Source organism: Ascaphus truei, chromosome 5 (genome assembly GCF_040206685.1).
Source record: "Ascaphus truei isolate aAscTru1 chromosome 5, aAscTru1.hap1, whole genome shotgun sequence".
NCBI classification, from domain to species: domain Eukaryota; kingdom Metazoa; phylum Chordata; class Amphibia; order Anura; family Ascaphidae; genus Ascaphus; species Ascaphus truei.
In genome coordinates, this window is record NC_134487.1 from 258836989 (window position 1) to 258853820 (window position 16832).

Below are 16832 nucleotides of genomic sequence, written 5' to 3' on the forward strand. Positions count from 1 at the left end.
ATAACATTAGGAAACCAGGAGAAAGGGATAAAAAAAAAACAATTACGGAGATATGTTTTTACATATTATACTCCAGCACTGATGATTGATAATTAACATTGGCAATATCTCTTTGATGTTATACCATAAGGTAATGTAATACAATTAATTACAGTACCTTTTGGCAGCAATATTTGGTTTTTGAATGTGGATTTTTTGTTTGAGTTTGAGGATGAGCCTGTCAGGTTTTAGTTTGTGTTTTGTTTTGCTTCTAAATTTTGTTTCGTAGTTTAACTCAGACATGCATAATTCATGAAGTTCGGATTTTTAACCCCAACCTCAATACTTGCATTAAAAAAAACACAATGCTCTTTCTAAGGTTTTCTACTTTTAAAAGCTTTTCACTAAGCCCCTTCAGAAGATAATGTTGATGACAGTTTTTTAGATTGTACTTGCAATTTCCTTTTTTATTAGTTTACTGGATTCTCCAATTTAATATAGTACTGGAAAAATTGATGACAGGCTTACTTGAATCAGGTGCAAAATAAAAATCAGGTGCAAAACATTAACTAATTGTGCGGCTTTGTTCTTGGTCTGGTCATATAGTAAAGTATGGCTTGCATTTTCATTAATAACGTTATTACTTGGTTGTAATATCACCACCATTATACTGGAATGCTTGTGTTAAAAAGAAATTAAAGAATAGGAAATTAAATAAGGGGATACAGGATAGGATTTACGTTGAGGTTTTCTAGAACAAAAGAGAAAACAGTAGAACTGTAACTATTATTACAGTTTATAAAGTTTTATTATGGCACAAAACATTTGATTAGAACAAGAAATATATACTGTACATGAAAACCATTTATGAATGACAAAACAGTATGGATAAACATATACCAGATCAAAATATTTTTGTTAAAGGTCCACAAAGCAGTAGTATAAGTTAAAATAATATTTAAGTTTGTTCATAATATTTCTATTTATAATAAAAAATACTGTATATTATCTCATTAACATGTCCTTACAAATAAGTCAAAATCATTCATCACTGTTCTGCCTTTTGCCTATGTAGCCTATTATCAGCACAATAGACATTTTGAATTTATATTGTCCCCACTGGCTGAACCTGCTCATTAATGCATTTTGAATGCAACGTTTGATATATGCGCCTCATTTTAGCATTAGTAGAATTTTGAATATGAACTCCCTTCTTAGGGCACCTGCTGCGAGGAAGGATTTAACACCCCAGTGCACACAATAATGTAATTTATACTTCAGGGGCACATTACATTTCAAAGATATTGTTGAATGCATTTTCAAATGAGAAACAATAAGCAAGATACTTTTTTTTAATGAAATCAGACAATATTTAAAGTCACAAAGCCACTGTTCTCATCTAATGTCTAGAAACAAAATGATTTTTATAACTGTCAAACTTTTTCAGGCACTGACTTTATTGTACTGTTGCCAAAGCGACCTCTTGTCATGCAGCCATAACAATTGATTACTTGTTCTGTTTAAGTAAATGGAAAATGAATGGACATCAACATTTTAATGGATTAGAGCATCACTGTGGTTCCTCAAATAAGATTAACTGTCCCTGTGGGTGCTTCAAGCGTTATTCTAGCTTTAGTTTTAGTAATGCATTTTCTCTATCTGGCATTTCCTCCCTTTGTATTTCAAATAAATAATCAAAATGTATTGACTTACCAATGACTAATGCTACAAAAAAAATAGATTGCAGGTCTTAATATGATTATTGTATCAATTCAATTTCTAAGCTGTATAACAGAAACTGTTACAGCTTTATTATCTTCTTCAAGGGTTACATTTTATATTAATACACTATTGACAGAATGAAGTAATCAAAAAACAACAGTTCTTACTTTTGTTCTTAATGCTGTAATTCTGATATTAAAGGTTAGCGAGGGACAAGTCTATTAAATACAAGTGCTATCACGTGTTAATGGTGTAGTTCTTGCAGTATATGAAGTGTCAACTTTATTAAGAGGGTGTAACGTTGCTTACTGCAAGACAGGATACGAACCCGCAGGGCAGAGGTAGGGAGTAGTCCACCGACCTTGGCCTGGGATCTGAGGCCTGGGGTGCAGGGGTAGTCAAGTCCAATTCTGGGGTCAAGGCAGGCAGCAGGCAGGGACAGTCAAGTCCAACTCCGGGGTCGAGGCAGGCGGCAGGCAAAAAGTAGTCAGGTTCAGTTCCAAGGTCAAGACAGGCAGAAGGAAAAATAAAGGCAAGGCAGAGCTCAAGGTAGGACAAGGTAACAAGTACTTTGCATGAACACTGACAGGGAGCAACTGCCTGCCTGCAATGAAGGCCAGAGAGAGGCTGACATCCTGTCAGGAAGGGAGGAGCAGGAATTGCCAGTAAGCAACATGGCCACAGTAGCTTCCATGAGGGTGAGAGGTCACTTTCTGTCAGCAGCCATCTTAGATGTCCGAACAGATCTCTTATAGTATCCCCCCTTCAGGGTCGAACTCCAGGGCGACCAGATCCTTGTTTATCTGGACGTCCATAGTGGGGATGTTGGGGTGTATCTGGACGAGTACTTGGGGAAGGTTGAGGTGTACTCTGGGGAACTGGGGCTTGCTGGAATGTATCTAGGGCAGGTCAGGGAATAACTGTGCAAGCTTGGACTGTAATTGGGACTGGTGGGGCTGATGGTGGGGGGGTCAAGGAGTAACTGGGACTGGTTGGGCTGTAACTGGGACTGGTGGAGCGGGTTGGGGAGTTACTGGGATTAATTGGGCTGTAACTAGGACTGGTGGGGCCATGACTGGGGGAGGCCGGGGAGTAACTGGGACTGGTCGGACTGGAACTAGGACTGCTGGGGTTGTAACTGGGACTGGTGGGGCAGTTCGGGGAGTAACTGGGACTGGTCGGGCTGTAACTGGGACTGGTGGGGCTGTGGCTGGGAAAGGCCGGAAGTAACTGGGACTGGTCGGACTGGAACTAGGACTGCTGGGGTTGTAACTGGGACTGGTGGGGCAGTTCGGGGAGTAACTGGGACTGGTCGGGCTGTAACTGGGACTGGTGGGGCTGTGGCTGGGAAAGGCCGGAAGTAACTGGGACTGGTCAGGCTATTACTGGGACTGGTGGGGCTGAGGCTGGGAGACGTCTGGTAGTAACTGGCACTGGTTGGGCTGTAACTGGGACTGGTGGGTCTGAGATTGGGGGATGTTGGAGAGGAGGAGGAGTAGGGGGATGTGGGCAACTTGGCCTTGGCTTCCTGGACGCATTGGAGCATGGTAATGGTGGACACAATCTTAGATGGAGGAAAAATGGGAACCTTATCCGTAGCATCTAGGTCGTCTGTGGACAACTGGCAGGTTATGGTATCAGCCTTCACCTTCTTGGATCCTGGGCAATAGAAGGCTGACAGAATGACAGGGTGGAAGGCATTTCCCATCACAGGCAGACCCTCAAGTTAGTATCTGTCCTGAGGTCTAGTTAATCCGTGGGTTTTGAATGCATGGCCAAGGAAGCCCCAGAATGACATTGATTTTGGAGAATGGATAACATCCAGCTGAAAAAGCTTGTGGTGCAAACCACCGGCCATGACTTTGAGCCGAGTCGTCTCTTGCGAAACGACCCCAGATCCCAATGGTCTACTATCACTAGAGGATACACCCAAGGGCATGTCCTTTCTCTGGAGAGGAATATTGACTCGCTGAGCGAAGGCTTTATCCACGAAAATACCGGTGGATCCAGAATCCATGATGGCCTTAGTAGTAACCAGAACAAAGAAAAATTGACACCGGGCGCTTCTAGTAGTGAAAATAATAAAAGTGATAAGAATATATATATAATATAATAACTGTGAACCTCAAAAATCATATATATATATATATATATATATATATATATATATATATATATATATATATATAGTGAATTAAATAACCTTCACAAAAACCGTGATACATAAAAGTGAATTGTGAAATACAAATGAGTAACAGCAGCTCTACACCCTTTAAAGGACTGTCCAGGTCCAGAAATCTTGCGTTGTCTTCCAGGTGGGGGGAGCGCTGAAATTCTCAAGATGATATACGGGAATCATCTCCTGAAGAAGTGGCAACAGTTACGAAACGCGTAGAATCTAATCAGCTGTTGGTGGATACTGTGTGTGGAGAATTGGTGCGAGGAGGTGCTGGCAAGTCGCAGAGATCGGAGTGGCAGGCAGCTTCTTCTGCCCTGACTGCAGTCGTCACAGGACGTGACGCTAGCGGATGTGACGTACGCGGAAGGGTCTCCTAGTGACTGAACATACCGGCGTCTCCCCACGAGTCACCAACAGTCCTCTCCAACGTACCATTTATTTTGTACAAATGTGAGTGCATTACTTATATGTCTTTCTGTGCTACATTATACCCCTTATGTACTACACTATTGTGTGCTCTCTTTCTTTTTCACTATCCTTGGGAGGTACATTCAGTACTTTATGGACAGATCTAGCCCACCAGATATACAGCTCTAAGACTTCCATCATCAGAGGGCTTCCATTAAAGTGCTCCTGTCAGAGAGAGATGGATCTCTGATACGTCTGTAACATTTTGATTTATTGTGAGAGAGACCTATATAGAGACTATTGTTTGCACATACATTTTTATACCATCTGCACTATTGTATTTTCCATTTTTTTCCCGTATATCATCTTGAAAATTTGAGCGCTCCCCCCACCTGGAAGACTTAGTAGTAACCGAATGGTTCTGCCAAGATAAACAGAAGGAGATCATGCGGCGACTGGGAGACGGGGATATTGAGCATATGCCCAGAGGCAACTCCCCTGTTTGTGCTGGGCACTGTCCGTCTCCTGATTTCTTAGGACAGACCCATACCATATGACCTTTCTCGCCAAAGTAGAGGCACTCTCCCAAGGAGTGACAGTGCTGCATCTCCCATTAAGTGAAGCACATAACTTGTCACGCTGTGCTCACCACAAACAGGACGAGACCCCGGTACTGAGATGGGAGTAGTAACAACACCAGCTACAGGCATGGGGGCCACGTCCAGAGTGTAGGTTTGTCTTGACAGCAGGGTCAGGGATATAGATATTAGAGTTGTCTTTATACTTGTCTAGTTCAACGTAGAAGATATCCGGAGCGTAGAAGGTACTTTTGCCAAAGTCAGGGTTGGAGAGTGGAGGGTGGTCGAGGTGCAATGCCGAGTTCAGGATTAGAGAGGAGCGAGGAGTCAGAGGTAGCCAAGATCAGGAGCCAGAGGTTGGAGTAGTCAAAGCAAGCCGGTTCGGTACACAGAAGATCAAAAACTGGAACAAAGCAACAGGACAGAGACAAGGCAGGAACAGCAAGGGCAAACACAGAGTAACAGGAATCTATGCTCAGCCAATGTGCCTATAACATTGGTGAGCATATATAGGCTGGATCAGCCAGCCCCCATGGGGGGTGGAGTGGGGGCACGGCCTCTGCGTTAGCTGTGATAGGTCCAGGACTCAACGAGCGGGTGTAGCTGTTTGTGCAGCTAAATAATGCAGCTAATGAATCTTGACACGGAGCTTGGGGGCATGGTGTACATGTCACATGCGAGCTCTGTGCGCAGTCAGTGTGCGTCATGATCCGGGTTGGAGCCAGAGTCCGTGGCGTCAGATGACGCCATTTTGGAGCGCGTGCATGCTGCACGTGTCTGGTAAGGAATGTAGTCCATAGGCACCCCGCGCATGCGCGGTGGTGCTCGAGAGGATGCGCGGAGCGGCTGTACTTCGGTAATCCTTACAGTACCCCCCCTTCAGATGAGACCTCCGGGCGAACCCTGCGAGGCTTCAGGGGGTATTTCAGGTGAAACTTTTTGATGAGTTCGGGTGCGTGGACTTGCTGGTGTGGAATCCAGGATCGTTCCTCGGGACCGTATCCTCTCCAGTGAATGAGATACTGGATAGTCCCTTTAGTAAGCCTGGAGTCTAGGATGGCCTGAACTTCGTACTCCTGCTGGCCCTGTATGATTAGAGGACCCGGTGGTGCAGGAGATGGATCAGGGAAGCGGAGGCTGCGGTATGCAGGTTTCAGTAGTGAAATATGGAACACGGATGGAATTCTCATTGAAGAGGGGAGTTGCAGGCGGTATGCCACCGAATTGATTTTTTTTAAGATCTTGAATGGACCCAAGAATTTTGGGGACAGTTTGAGTGTGGGGACTCTTAGGCGTATGTTCCGTGAGGACAGCCATACTTTGTCTCCCGGTCTCAGCTCTGGAGTTACGCAACGGTAGCGGTCTGCCTGGGTCTTCTGTCTGGCGGAAGCCTTTCTTAGGTTACTCTGGATCTTTGTCCATGAATTTTGCAGTTCTTGGATCCGGTCGTCTACTGCAGGAACCCCAGAAGGTGGGGAAGAGTTGGGCAGTCGTGCCGGATGAAAACCGTAATTTACGTAGAAGGGCGAGACCTGTGTGGATTCATTCCTCAGGGAATTTTGGGCGAACTCTGCCCATGGGAGAAGGCCTGCCCAGTCATCCTGAGTGTCCGCAATGAAGCAGCGCAGGTACTGCTCTAAGGACTGATTGGTCCTTTCTGTCTGTCCGTTTGTCTGCGGGTGGTACCCGGATGAAAAATGCAGGGAGATGTCCAATTTCTTTGTGAAGGCCCGCCAGAATCTCGAGACGAACTGGGACCCTCTGTCCAATACGATGGTCGTGGGAGTTCCGTGGAGACGGAAGATCTCCTTACAGAATATGTCCGCTAGTGTGGGAGAGTTTGGTAGGCCTTTAAGTGGAATAAAATGTGCCTGTTTCGAGAAGCGATCTATGACTACAAGTATAGTGTTCATACCTCTGGATCTTGGCAGCTCTACTATGAAATCCATAGATAGGTCCCCCCAGGGGCGGTCTGGGATGGGTAGGGGATTCAAGAGCCCTTGTGGTTTGCTGCGGGGTACCTTATTCCTTGCACATGTTGTGCATGCCTTGGTGAATTCCTTTATGTTGCCTTGCATGCCAAGCCACCAGAATGTCCGTGTGATTAAGTCTGCGGTTCTTTTGGTACCAGGATGACAGGCGGTTTTTGATGAGTGACCCCATTCCAAGATCTTTTTGCGGAAGGGAAGTGCTGCGAAGAGGCATCCATCCGGGACCTCCAGACCTTCCGGAATGTTAGTTTGATCCCGCAGGATGTCATCCATTATGTCAAATGTGTTGGCGGAGATGATGAACCTGGAAGGCAGGATGGTTTCTGATTTGTCTTTGGTTTTGTTCTCTGTTACGAACTGGCGTTAAAGGGCATCTGCCTTTACGTTCTTGGAACCGGGTATGAATGATATGATGTAATTAAATCGAGAGAAGAATAGGGACCAGCGGGCTTGACGGGCTCCAAGTCGTTGAGCGCTTTCCAAGTACATGAGGTTCTTGTGGTCGGTGAGGATTGTAATGGGACTCTCTGTCCATTCCAGTAGATGTCTCCACTCTTCTAAGGCTAGTTTGATAGCTAGTAGTTCTCTATTTCCCACATCGTAGTTTTGCTGTGCCGATGAGAATTTTTTAGAGAAGAAGGCACATGGGTGTAGGTTTGCAGATGGTGATCCTCTCTGTGACAAAATGGCGCCAGCTCCGATGTCTGATGCATCCACCTCCAATGTGAAAGGTAGTCTGGGATTGGGGTGAATCAGTATAGGTGCAGAAATGAAGGCTTTCTTTAAGGCGTTGAAGGACTGGATAGCTGCAGGTGGCCAGGACACAACGTCAGCTCCTTTCTTTGTGAGAGCCGTGATGGGTGCGACAATGGAAGAGAATTTGTGGATAAACATTCTGTAGTAATTTGCAAAGCCTAGGAACCTCTGGATGCCCTTGAGGGACGTGGGAAGCGACTAGTCCATGACGGCCTTCAGTTTGGAGGGGTCCATGGAGAACCCCAAATCGGATATGATGTATCCTAGAAAGGTAATGGATTTTTGATGGAAGTTTGCATTTTTCCAGTTTGGCTTAGAGGTGGTGCTGATGATGGCGTAGACATACCTGTTTGACTTGGTTAATATGCTCTGAGATGGTCTTGGAAAAAATTAAAATGTCGTCCAGGTAAACGATAACGAATCTGTTCAGCAGGTCTCTGAATATTTCATTTACAAAGTCTTGGAAGACCGCTGGAGCATTGCACAGGCCGAACGGCATGACCAGGTATTCGTAGTGGCCGTCCCTTGTGTTGAATGCCATTTTCCACTCGTCTCCTTGACGGATCCTTACTAGGTTATAGGCACCCCGGAGGTCCAATTTAGTGAATATGGTGGATGATAAAATCAAACCGCGCTCTTGCTTCCTAAAAGGATCTTGAAGTAGATCAACTCTTCCCTCTTGCTGCTGGTGTGATGTGAAGGCACCCTCCTCCACCAGTACCGTCGTGGAAAGGCTCCAAACGTCAGATGTCAATGAAAAAATAAACACAGAAGCGCACCAAGGGTCAAGATTTATGTAAAATAACAAGTAAAAACTTACATATAGGAATATATAAGTCCAGTAGATCAGTGCTTATGTATCAGTTCAGATGGCTTCCTAGGCGCAGGGGGTAGGTGCTGAGGCTCACAGGTCAGTCCCGCCAGGTTTGCGGCTTCTCGCAGGACCCATGTTTAGTAGCCCACCACTATCGCCGGTCCTCCAGCATAAATCTCACTCGAGCAAAGAAAAAAGTCTCTAACTGCTTGTGGGAGAGCTGGAGTTTGTTCTGCCAAATATCTGAATACCAATAGCACTGTGTGAACTCCACAACGCGTTTCACACAATACAGTGCTTCATCAGGCTGAGGATCCCTGTAGACGTCGAACTGCTCTGATATCAATGGTAGAGGGTAGCGGTTTTTAATGGTGATCTTGTTTAGTCCTCGGTAGTCGATGCAGGGTCTTAGAGTACCATCTTTCTTTTTGACAAAAAAAATCCAGCCCCTGCCGGTGACGAGGATTTTCTGATGAACCCTTTTTGGAGGTTCTCCTGGATGTATTGGGACATAGCTTTCGTCTCCAGGAGGGAAAGAGGGTAAGAGCACCCTCTAGGCAGGGTAGTACCATTCTTCTGGTAAAACGTCTTGTGGCTCCTCTGGGATCTTCAGGCTGCAGATCTTTTGAGGTGGAACTGCGCATGTTGTGGAGCATTGTTGGTTCCAAGAGATGGGTCTTTGCTTGGCCCAGTTAATGAGTGGGTTGTGGCGTTGTAGCTAAGGAAGGCCCAGGATGATCTTGACGGATGGTGAGTGGATCACGTCTAAGATGATGTTCTCCCTGTGGGTCTGTTTGCATACCAGGGAGATTTCCGCGGTCTGTAGGGTGATGAAGGCCGGCTGCAGGGGACTTCCATCAATGGCCTCCAATCTCACCGGGGTTTTTCTTTTTTCTAATGGGATGTTGTTCCTTGTGGCGAATTCTTGGTCAATGAAATTTCCTGCGGAACCAGAGTCGATTAAGGCAGATGCGCTCACCGCGAGACCCGGAGCCTGAAGGGATACAGGAATCAGGATTCTGTTGGGTAGGGGTTCTTTGGTGATGGAAGAGTTGAAAAGTACTCCCATGGGAGTTCCTCTGGGACTCCATGGAGGTTTGTCATCTCCCGACTTGAGTGGGCAGCGGAGTGCTAGGTGGCCCGGATTGCCGCAGTAGAGGCACAGGCCGGAGGTTCGGCGACGTTGTTTCTCAGAGAAGGAGAGTTTGTTGCCACCCAACTGCCTGGGTTCAGGTACCTCGGTCATATGTGTCTCTGGAACGAGGGAGTGGAAAGGTGAAGGCCTGGCGGGTACCTGATGGTTCCGTAAACGCTCGGCTCTCCTCTCCTGCAGACGTTGGTCTACCCGTATGCAGAATGCAATGAGCTCCTCTAGGTCCGCTGGGTGCTCCTGCGCGGCAAGCTTGTCTTTCAGGGGTTCTGAAAGTCCTTGCCAGAAGGCGGAAGCGAGGGCCTCCCTGTTCCATCCTGTCTTTGAGGCGATTGTCCTGAATTCCAAGGCGTATCTTGCCACTGGACGATCTCCCTGGGAAACATGAAAAAGGGAAGATACTGGAGTAGTTTTACACCCTGGGGAGTCAAAGACACGTCTGAACTCCTTGGTGAATTGTCCAATGTCTAGAGTAAGATCTCTTCTCTGCTCCCAGATAGGAGAGACCCACGCCAATGCATCGCCCGTGAGCAAGGAGACAATGTATGCCACTCTTGACCTTGGGGCCAGGAACTGGGAGGGTGTCATCTCAAATTGAATAAGGCATTGATTCAAAAAGCCGCGACAGTCTAAAGGGTCTCCGGAGTACCGGTTAGGCGTGGGGAGTCGTGGTTCAGATGGTGTGAGGCTAGAGAATTGTGTGGGTTGTGGGTTAGAGAAGGTGGGTGTGCAGGATTGTTGCACTTGCATTGAGAGGGTCTGGAGGCCTTACTGTAAGGAGTCTAGGCGACGGTCAGACTGCTCAAGATATTTCTCCAGTTTAGTGGACATGGCGGCATGAGATGCCACCACCTCTCCCACCTCAGCGGGGTCTATGTTTGTAGTGCTGAGCATAATGTCACGCTGTGCTCACCACAAACAGGACGAAACCCCGGTACTGAGATGGGAGTAGTAACAACACCAGCCACAGGCACGGGGGCCACGTCCGGAGTGTAGGTTTGTCTTGACAGCAGGGTCAGGGATATAGATATCAGAGTTGTCTTTATACTTGCCGAGTTCAACGTAGGAGATATCCGGAGCGTAGAAGGTACTTTTGCCAAAGTCAGGGTTGGAGAGTGGAGAGTGGTCAAGGTGCAATGCCGAGTTCAGGATTAGAGAGAAGCGAGGAGTCAGAGGTAGCCAAGATCAGGAGCCAGAGGTTGGAGTAGTCAAAGCAAGGCAGGAACAGCAAGGGTAAACACAGAGTAACAGGAATCTATGCTCAACCAATGTGCCTATAACATTGGTGAGTATATAGGCTGGATCAGCCAGCCCCCATGGGGGGTGGAGTGGGGGCGCGTCCTCTGCGTTAGCTGTGATAGATCCAGGACTCAACGAGCGTGTGTAGTGCACCTAAAGAATGCATCTATGAGCAGGTGCAGCTGTTAGTGCAGCTAATGAATCTTGAAACGGAGCTCGGGGGCGTGGTGTACGTGTCACATGCGAGCTCTGTGCGCAGTCAGTGTGCGTCATGATCCGGGGTGGAGCCAGAGTCCGCGGCGTCAGATGATGCAATTTTGGCGCGCGTGCATGCTGCACGTGTCTGGTAAGGAATGTGGTCCATAGGCACCCCGTGCGTGCGCGGTGGTGCTCGAGAGGATGCGCGGAGCGGCTGTACTTCGGTAATCCTTACACAACTGCATGGGCTCTGCCGATTCTTTGAAGGCATCATTAGGAGGAAACTCAAGAGGTGGGACCAAAGGAACAGACGGACCCTGTGATAATGGCTCTGCTCCTGACATATCTCCCTAATCTAAAGATTGAGGGAAATGCAAAGGGCGATAAGGTCTTCTAGATCAGTGGGAATGTCCCAGTAAGTCAATTCTTCCTTTAGTCTGTCCTCAATGCCTTGACGGAAAGCAGACATCAGGGCCCTCTCTTTCCAATCAGTCTCTAAACTCAATCGCATATTGTCCCATGGTGCGGGAACCATGTTTAATCTGCAGGAGTGCAGATTTGACAGAAGACGCATGACTGGGAGAATCAAAGATCGTCCAAAAGGTCTGCATGAAGGCACCGGAGTCATCCAACAGGGGGGAGCCTTTTTCATAAAGGGAGGATGCCCAGGCTAACGCTTCATCCATGAGGAGGGAGAAGATGTACGCCACCCGAGAGCGATGGGTAGAGAAGGATGATGGTTGTGTGTCAAACAGAACCTGGCAGTGGTTCAGGAATCCTCTGTAAGCTGAGGGAAGGCCTCCATAGTGGCTGGGAGTAGAGATACGGGGTTCCTTTAAGACCACAGTTACAGGCGCGACTTGACCATCAAAAGGCGAGGATGGAGATTGAGCTACCCTGGGAGGGCTGCGGTGACTGCAGATGGTTTGTAGCATAGAGGAGATTGAGTCCAGTCTTTGATCAATCTTAGCCAGGCGAGTGGTATGGGCTCCAAGGAGCTGGGCCTGATGGGTCACGGTGTTCGCTACCTCTGCAGGGTCCATTGAGTGGCTTGTGCAACATGTAACGTTGCTTACTGCAAGACAGGATATGAACCCGCAGGGCAGAGGTAGGGAGTAGTACACCGACCTTGGCCTGGGATCTGAGGCCTGGGATGCAGGGGTAGTCAAGTCCAATTCCAGGGTCAAGGCAGGCGTCAGGCAAAGAGTAGTCCGGTTCAGTTCCAAGGTCAAGACAGGCAGCAGGCAAAATAAAGGCAAGGCAGAGCTCAGACAGAACAAGGTAAAAAGTACTTTGCACAAGCACTGACAGGGAGCAACTGCCTGCTATTTAAAGGCCAGAAGCAGCTGCTGGCAATGAGGGCCAGAGAGAGGCTGACTTCCTGTAAGGAAGTGAGGAGCAGGAATTGCCAGGAAGCAAGATGGCCTCGGTAGCTTCCATGAGGGTGAGAGGTCACTTCCTGTCGGCAGCCATCTTCAGGATCGAACTCAAGGGTGACCAGATCCTAGTTTATCTGGATGTCCACAGTGGGGGAGGTTGGGGTGTATCTGGACGAGTACTTGGGGAAGGTTGAGGTGTACTCTGGGGAACTGGGGCTGGCTGGGATGTATCTAGGGCAGGTCAGGGAATAACTGAGCGAGCTTGGACTGTAAATGGTACAGGTGGGGCTGTGGATGGCGGGGGTCAGGGAGTAACTGTGACTGGTTGGGCTGTAACTGGAACTGGTGGAGCGGGTTGGGGAGTTACTGGGACTAGTCAGGCTGTAACTAGGACTGCTGGGGTTGTAACTGGGACTGGTGGGGCAGTTCGGGGAGTAACTGGGACTGGTCGGATTGTAACTGGGACTGGTGGGGCAGGTCGGGGATTAACTTCCATATTAGGTATCCGGACAGATAAATTATAGAGGGTAAATTTGAGGAGAAAAAGAAAGTCTATTGAAAAAATCAACTGAGACAGGATTTATTATCTGACAGTAATTCTGATAATATAAAGGTTTACATTACGTACTGTACACTTACAATTCAATTCAGTAACAGAGCTTCTGTGTGAATTAATAATAAATGAACTCCAATAGAGTCATATTCAGAAGTTGATAATACAACCATAGTACAGATCTAATGTAACTTATTCCCCTTTGTAGTTACACGGTCTGAATTTGAACTTCTCCACCAACTCACACAGCACCCCTGGAATCTTTTAGGTCCAATTATTTTAACTGGTCCAAACATATCCTATACCACTTCAGTAAAGTCAAACTTCCAGCTCGTCCATGTTTCACAGAATTTTTTCTCTCCCAAGTATGAAATACTATGCTATGTTTTCAATTAATGTCATGTTTTAAATACTCTGAGAAGGTTATACATGATAAGATATAAATTAAATGTGCCATTTGTCCTACTACTGTATATTTTTAAATACATCATCAGAAGAATAAATACAATGATTTTTCTTTCAGTGCTGTTGTACTCCTGTGATCAGTTTAAAATTGTTCAACCTTTTGAACACTTTTAAAATGCTTACCAAATGGATTGGATCTTTAACCATGTACACACCTTTTACAATATTCACTTCCAATGTTTTCATACCTGAAGTTGTCTTCACTTCCTCCGTTGTGTTTCTTAGCCCAACAAATGAGAACTGATAAAGTCTCCATGACCTAGTGTCTCCGACCTCAACTGAACTTCGCTTCCAGTGGTAAATAATCTCTTCCTTTGGGTAGCCATCTTCAATACAATGAAAACAGTGTATCAGAATCACTGTAAGTTCTTCTATATAATATAGAAAATTTCGGGAATGACAATCCTTTCCTCCCCCCTACTCTTTAACTCTTCCTAACCCTGTCCCCAAGATTTACACCAAGATTCCACCTTTTATTATATCCATTAGTTCACCATCACTACTACAACATCACCATCCATACATTTATGGTTTTGAAAACAAATTTTAGGACCAAAGATTTTATTTTAAACTTCCTTTCCTCTTGCTTCAATAATTCCCTTTAACAGTAAATCCATTTTATTGCACTGAATCTGCTATTCTATCATAAAAAAAATCCACCTGTCAAGGGTAAATAAATAGCAATGAAGGATTTATTGTATTGTATTTTTAACCATATTATATATCAATATATGTATTATGCTTACGTATTTAATGTTTTGCTGATTACTCCTGCAAATATGTGGACATCAAACATGTTGGCAAGCATATTTGCACCAAAGAAAATTAAATTCATCATCTACTGTCTACTTTACATCTGGTAACTGGTTGTTCTATCTCTTTGGTCCCCAACACAATAAATATCTAAAAGACCCAAGACTGCATAATACAAATTAGAATTACATCTAATTGGCTTTCAAAATTTCAATCAGTTGTAGTCGGTGAAAAACATTAATTGTCTCTTAATTACATTTCTCCAAATGATACACTGTAGTAGAGCAGCATTTGGTGTATTATACTGTTGTGTAATAGGAACTGCCATTGACTTACTTTACTAAACTGTTCTTTAAGGTATTGGTACTTGATTAAGGTCCAATGTTACTAAGCAGTTCTAAGTTCTACTCCATATAACACCTTTCAGAATGCTTCATAAATATAGCTCCTTATGGCCCATTCAAGTAAATGGGCTGTTTGGTGTCATCCAATTTATGTGGTGTCCATTGAAGTAATACATTTAGTAAATATTGTCCTTTATGGCATGTAACCTTAAAAAGTACAGTTTCTTATGCAATAGTATTTCCTAGTAAATATCAGACTCTCCCCCAGCTTTCAGACATTAAATAGCTCGCTGAAAACTCATCTTTTTAAGAAAGCCTATTCTGGAATACTCCTAACATACACCCTCCCTACCATATTGGGACCAGCTGTGAAGCTGGATCAAACTCTGTGTCAACTGACACCCCTTAACATCCACATCACAAAACCTTAATGGGATCAACTGTGCGGCCAGAACTTGCCCTTACGTGGCTGTTACATCCTAGCAAACCTCTTCCTAGACTTGGTAATTGGCTGCCCATGTTAAAGGGCTTTAAATAGCAGTCCGTTTCTCTCTTCCCCTGACGAAGCATGGTATGCTATCCCATGTGTTCCTGGCTCCCTTTAGTTCTTGTTCCTGGTCTCCTTCAGTTCTTTTTCCTGTGCATTCCCTGTTACCAACCCCAGCCTGTGACCCCAGCCACCGCCGCATGCCTTCACCCAAGCCTGTTATCCTGACATTGCATCTTTGCCGCCTGCCTTGACCCCTGCATACGTACATCTGCCTATGACTACTCTAACAGGATTCTGTTCCCTGGATCTGGTTGATGATCATATACTCCTATCTCAGTTCTGCGCATCCGCTTCCTATCAGAGATGAGCATCGGTATGCATTATTTACAGAGTCAATGTCTTTACTCACTGAGATACTCATTCTCCAGACACAGGCAACAAAGCGGGTAATGATTTTTCTAGCATAGGGTTTGTAATAATTTAGATTATAAAACCCTATGGTACAGATGTATTCTTACCCTCCCCCATTGTATCGCATTACAGTAATGAACTCGTACGGTAATTAATGGTGGAGTTAATTACCGCATCACGACTCCCCTTAAAATATTGCACCTGGTAAAATGTTATTGCAATGTTGATGACTTTGGTCATAAAATTTGCGGTAGAAGCACCCACTATTTTTTCTACTGTGTGTGATATTACCTCAGTTTAACAGAAGTTGATGATTCGACCTTTGAGTGGTGCCAGCAACATGTAATTGTTTCTGGAAAACCTGTTTCATTCTTGTGGTGGACTGTGTGGCATGAGTTTGATCTGAGAAAGATGGTGATATAACCTCTCTTGGTTTTATTTCTTCTCATACTAGATGGCTGCTGGGTGTCAAGTACAACTGCTGATGCTATTTTTAGTAGTTTTTACTTCTCTATGCTCCCACTCATTAATGGTCTTTTCCGTTGCCACCATGACACTACCACCAATGCCACCTTTCAACACCCCTTTTTTGCAAACAGAACTAGACATTAGTATTTGAAATACTGCACTGAGTGATCTGAACCTTCTACTGTGTGTGCATATCTCTCTTTACTCCCACCCCAAACTGCAGAAGCACATGGTGTGTGTGCACTATTAATAGACTCTGCAGTAAGCAAAATTGTAGGAGCAAGTATAAGAAATTAAACAACATTTCAATGCACAATGACTTTAAATGCCTGTCAACATTTTCGATGCAAAACCATCGGACAATTTTGCATGGTTCGCAAATTGCGGCAAACATTTTACACATCCCTACTCATGTAGTTTCACGCATCATTACTTAAACAGTTGATATATGCCACTGTTAATTGACCAAATATTACAATAATAAAATACTTACAGCTGGAAAACTCAAGAGGGCAAGAATGTTCATCCATAGGAAAGTTGTGCAACTGCAATTGACACTCAGCATCTATAGTCAGCCTATGAAAGAAGCATATTTAAATTCTCAGCTAGTGAAAAACATTAAGTACACTGCAGCATCAATATGATTGCAGATAAATAGCATTTAACAGAAAACATCAGCTATGAAATCTGTATGAATTGCAAATAATTTCCACCACCAACACAGTTGCTATTATTGCTATTATGAAAAGTATTGTACAATAAACATCACATTTAAATATTTATTGCATTTATTCCTCTTGTGTATGTGAAACAGATATCTCTTTGTTCCCTTAATATACGTGTTGATATTTCAAGATATCAAAAACACAAGATACCATGGTTTAAAGTACATACTGTGCAATCAATATAAACATCAATTTCCTACAGGAGGTGTTACATAAATTGTATAATTGTA

At 45.0% G+C, this 16832-nt stretch overlaps 1 protein-coding gene across 4 annotated transcripts in view; it reads right to left on the reverse strand.

Moving 5' to 3' along the window:
• The window catches only part of GABRG2 (gamma-aminobutyric acid type A receptor subunit gamma2), a 297737-nt gene that overhangs the window by 121511 nt on the left and 159394 nt on the right, over window positions 1-16832 (reverse strand). For all 4 annotated transcript variants that reach the window (XM_075601921.1, XM_075601920.1, XM_075601923.1 and 1 more), the window contains exons 5-6: window positions 16371-16453; window positions 13600-13737 (exon numbers count right to left, since the gene is read on the reverse strand). In XM_075601921.1, the coding sequence (XP_075458036.1) occupies window positions 13600-13737; window positions 16371-16453 (221 nt within the window). The remainder of the gene's footprint in view (window positions 1-13599; window positions 13738-16370; window positions 16454-16832) is intronic.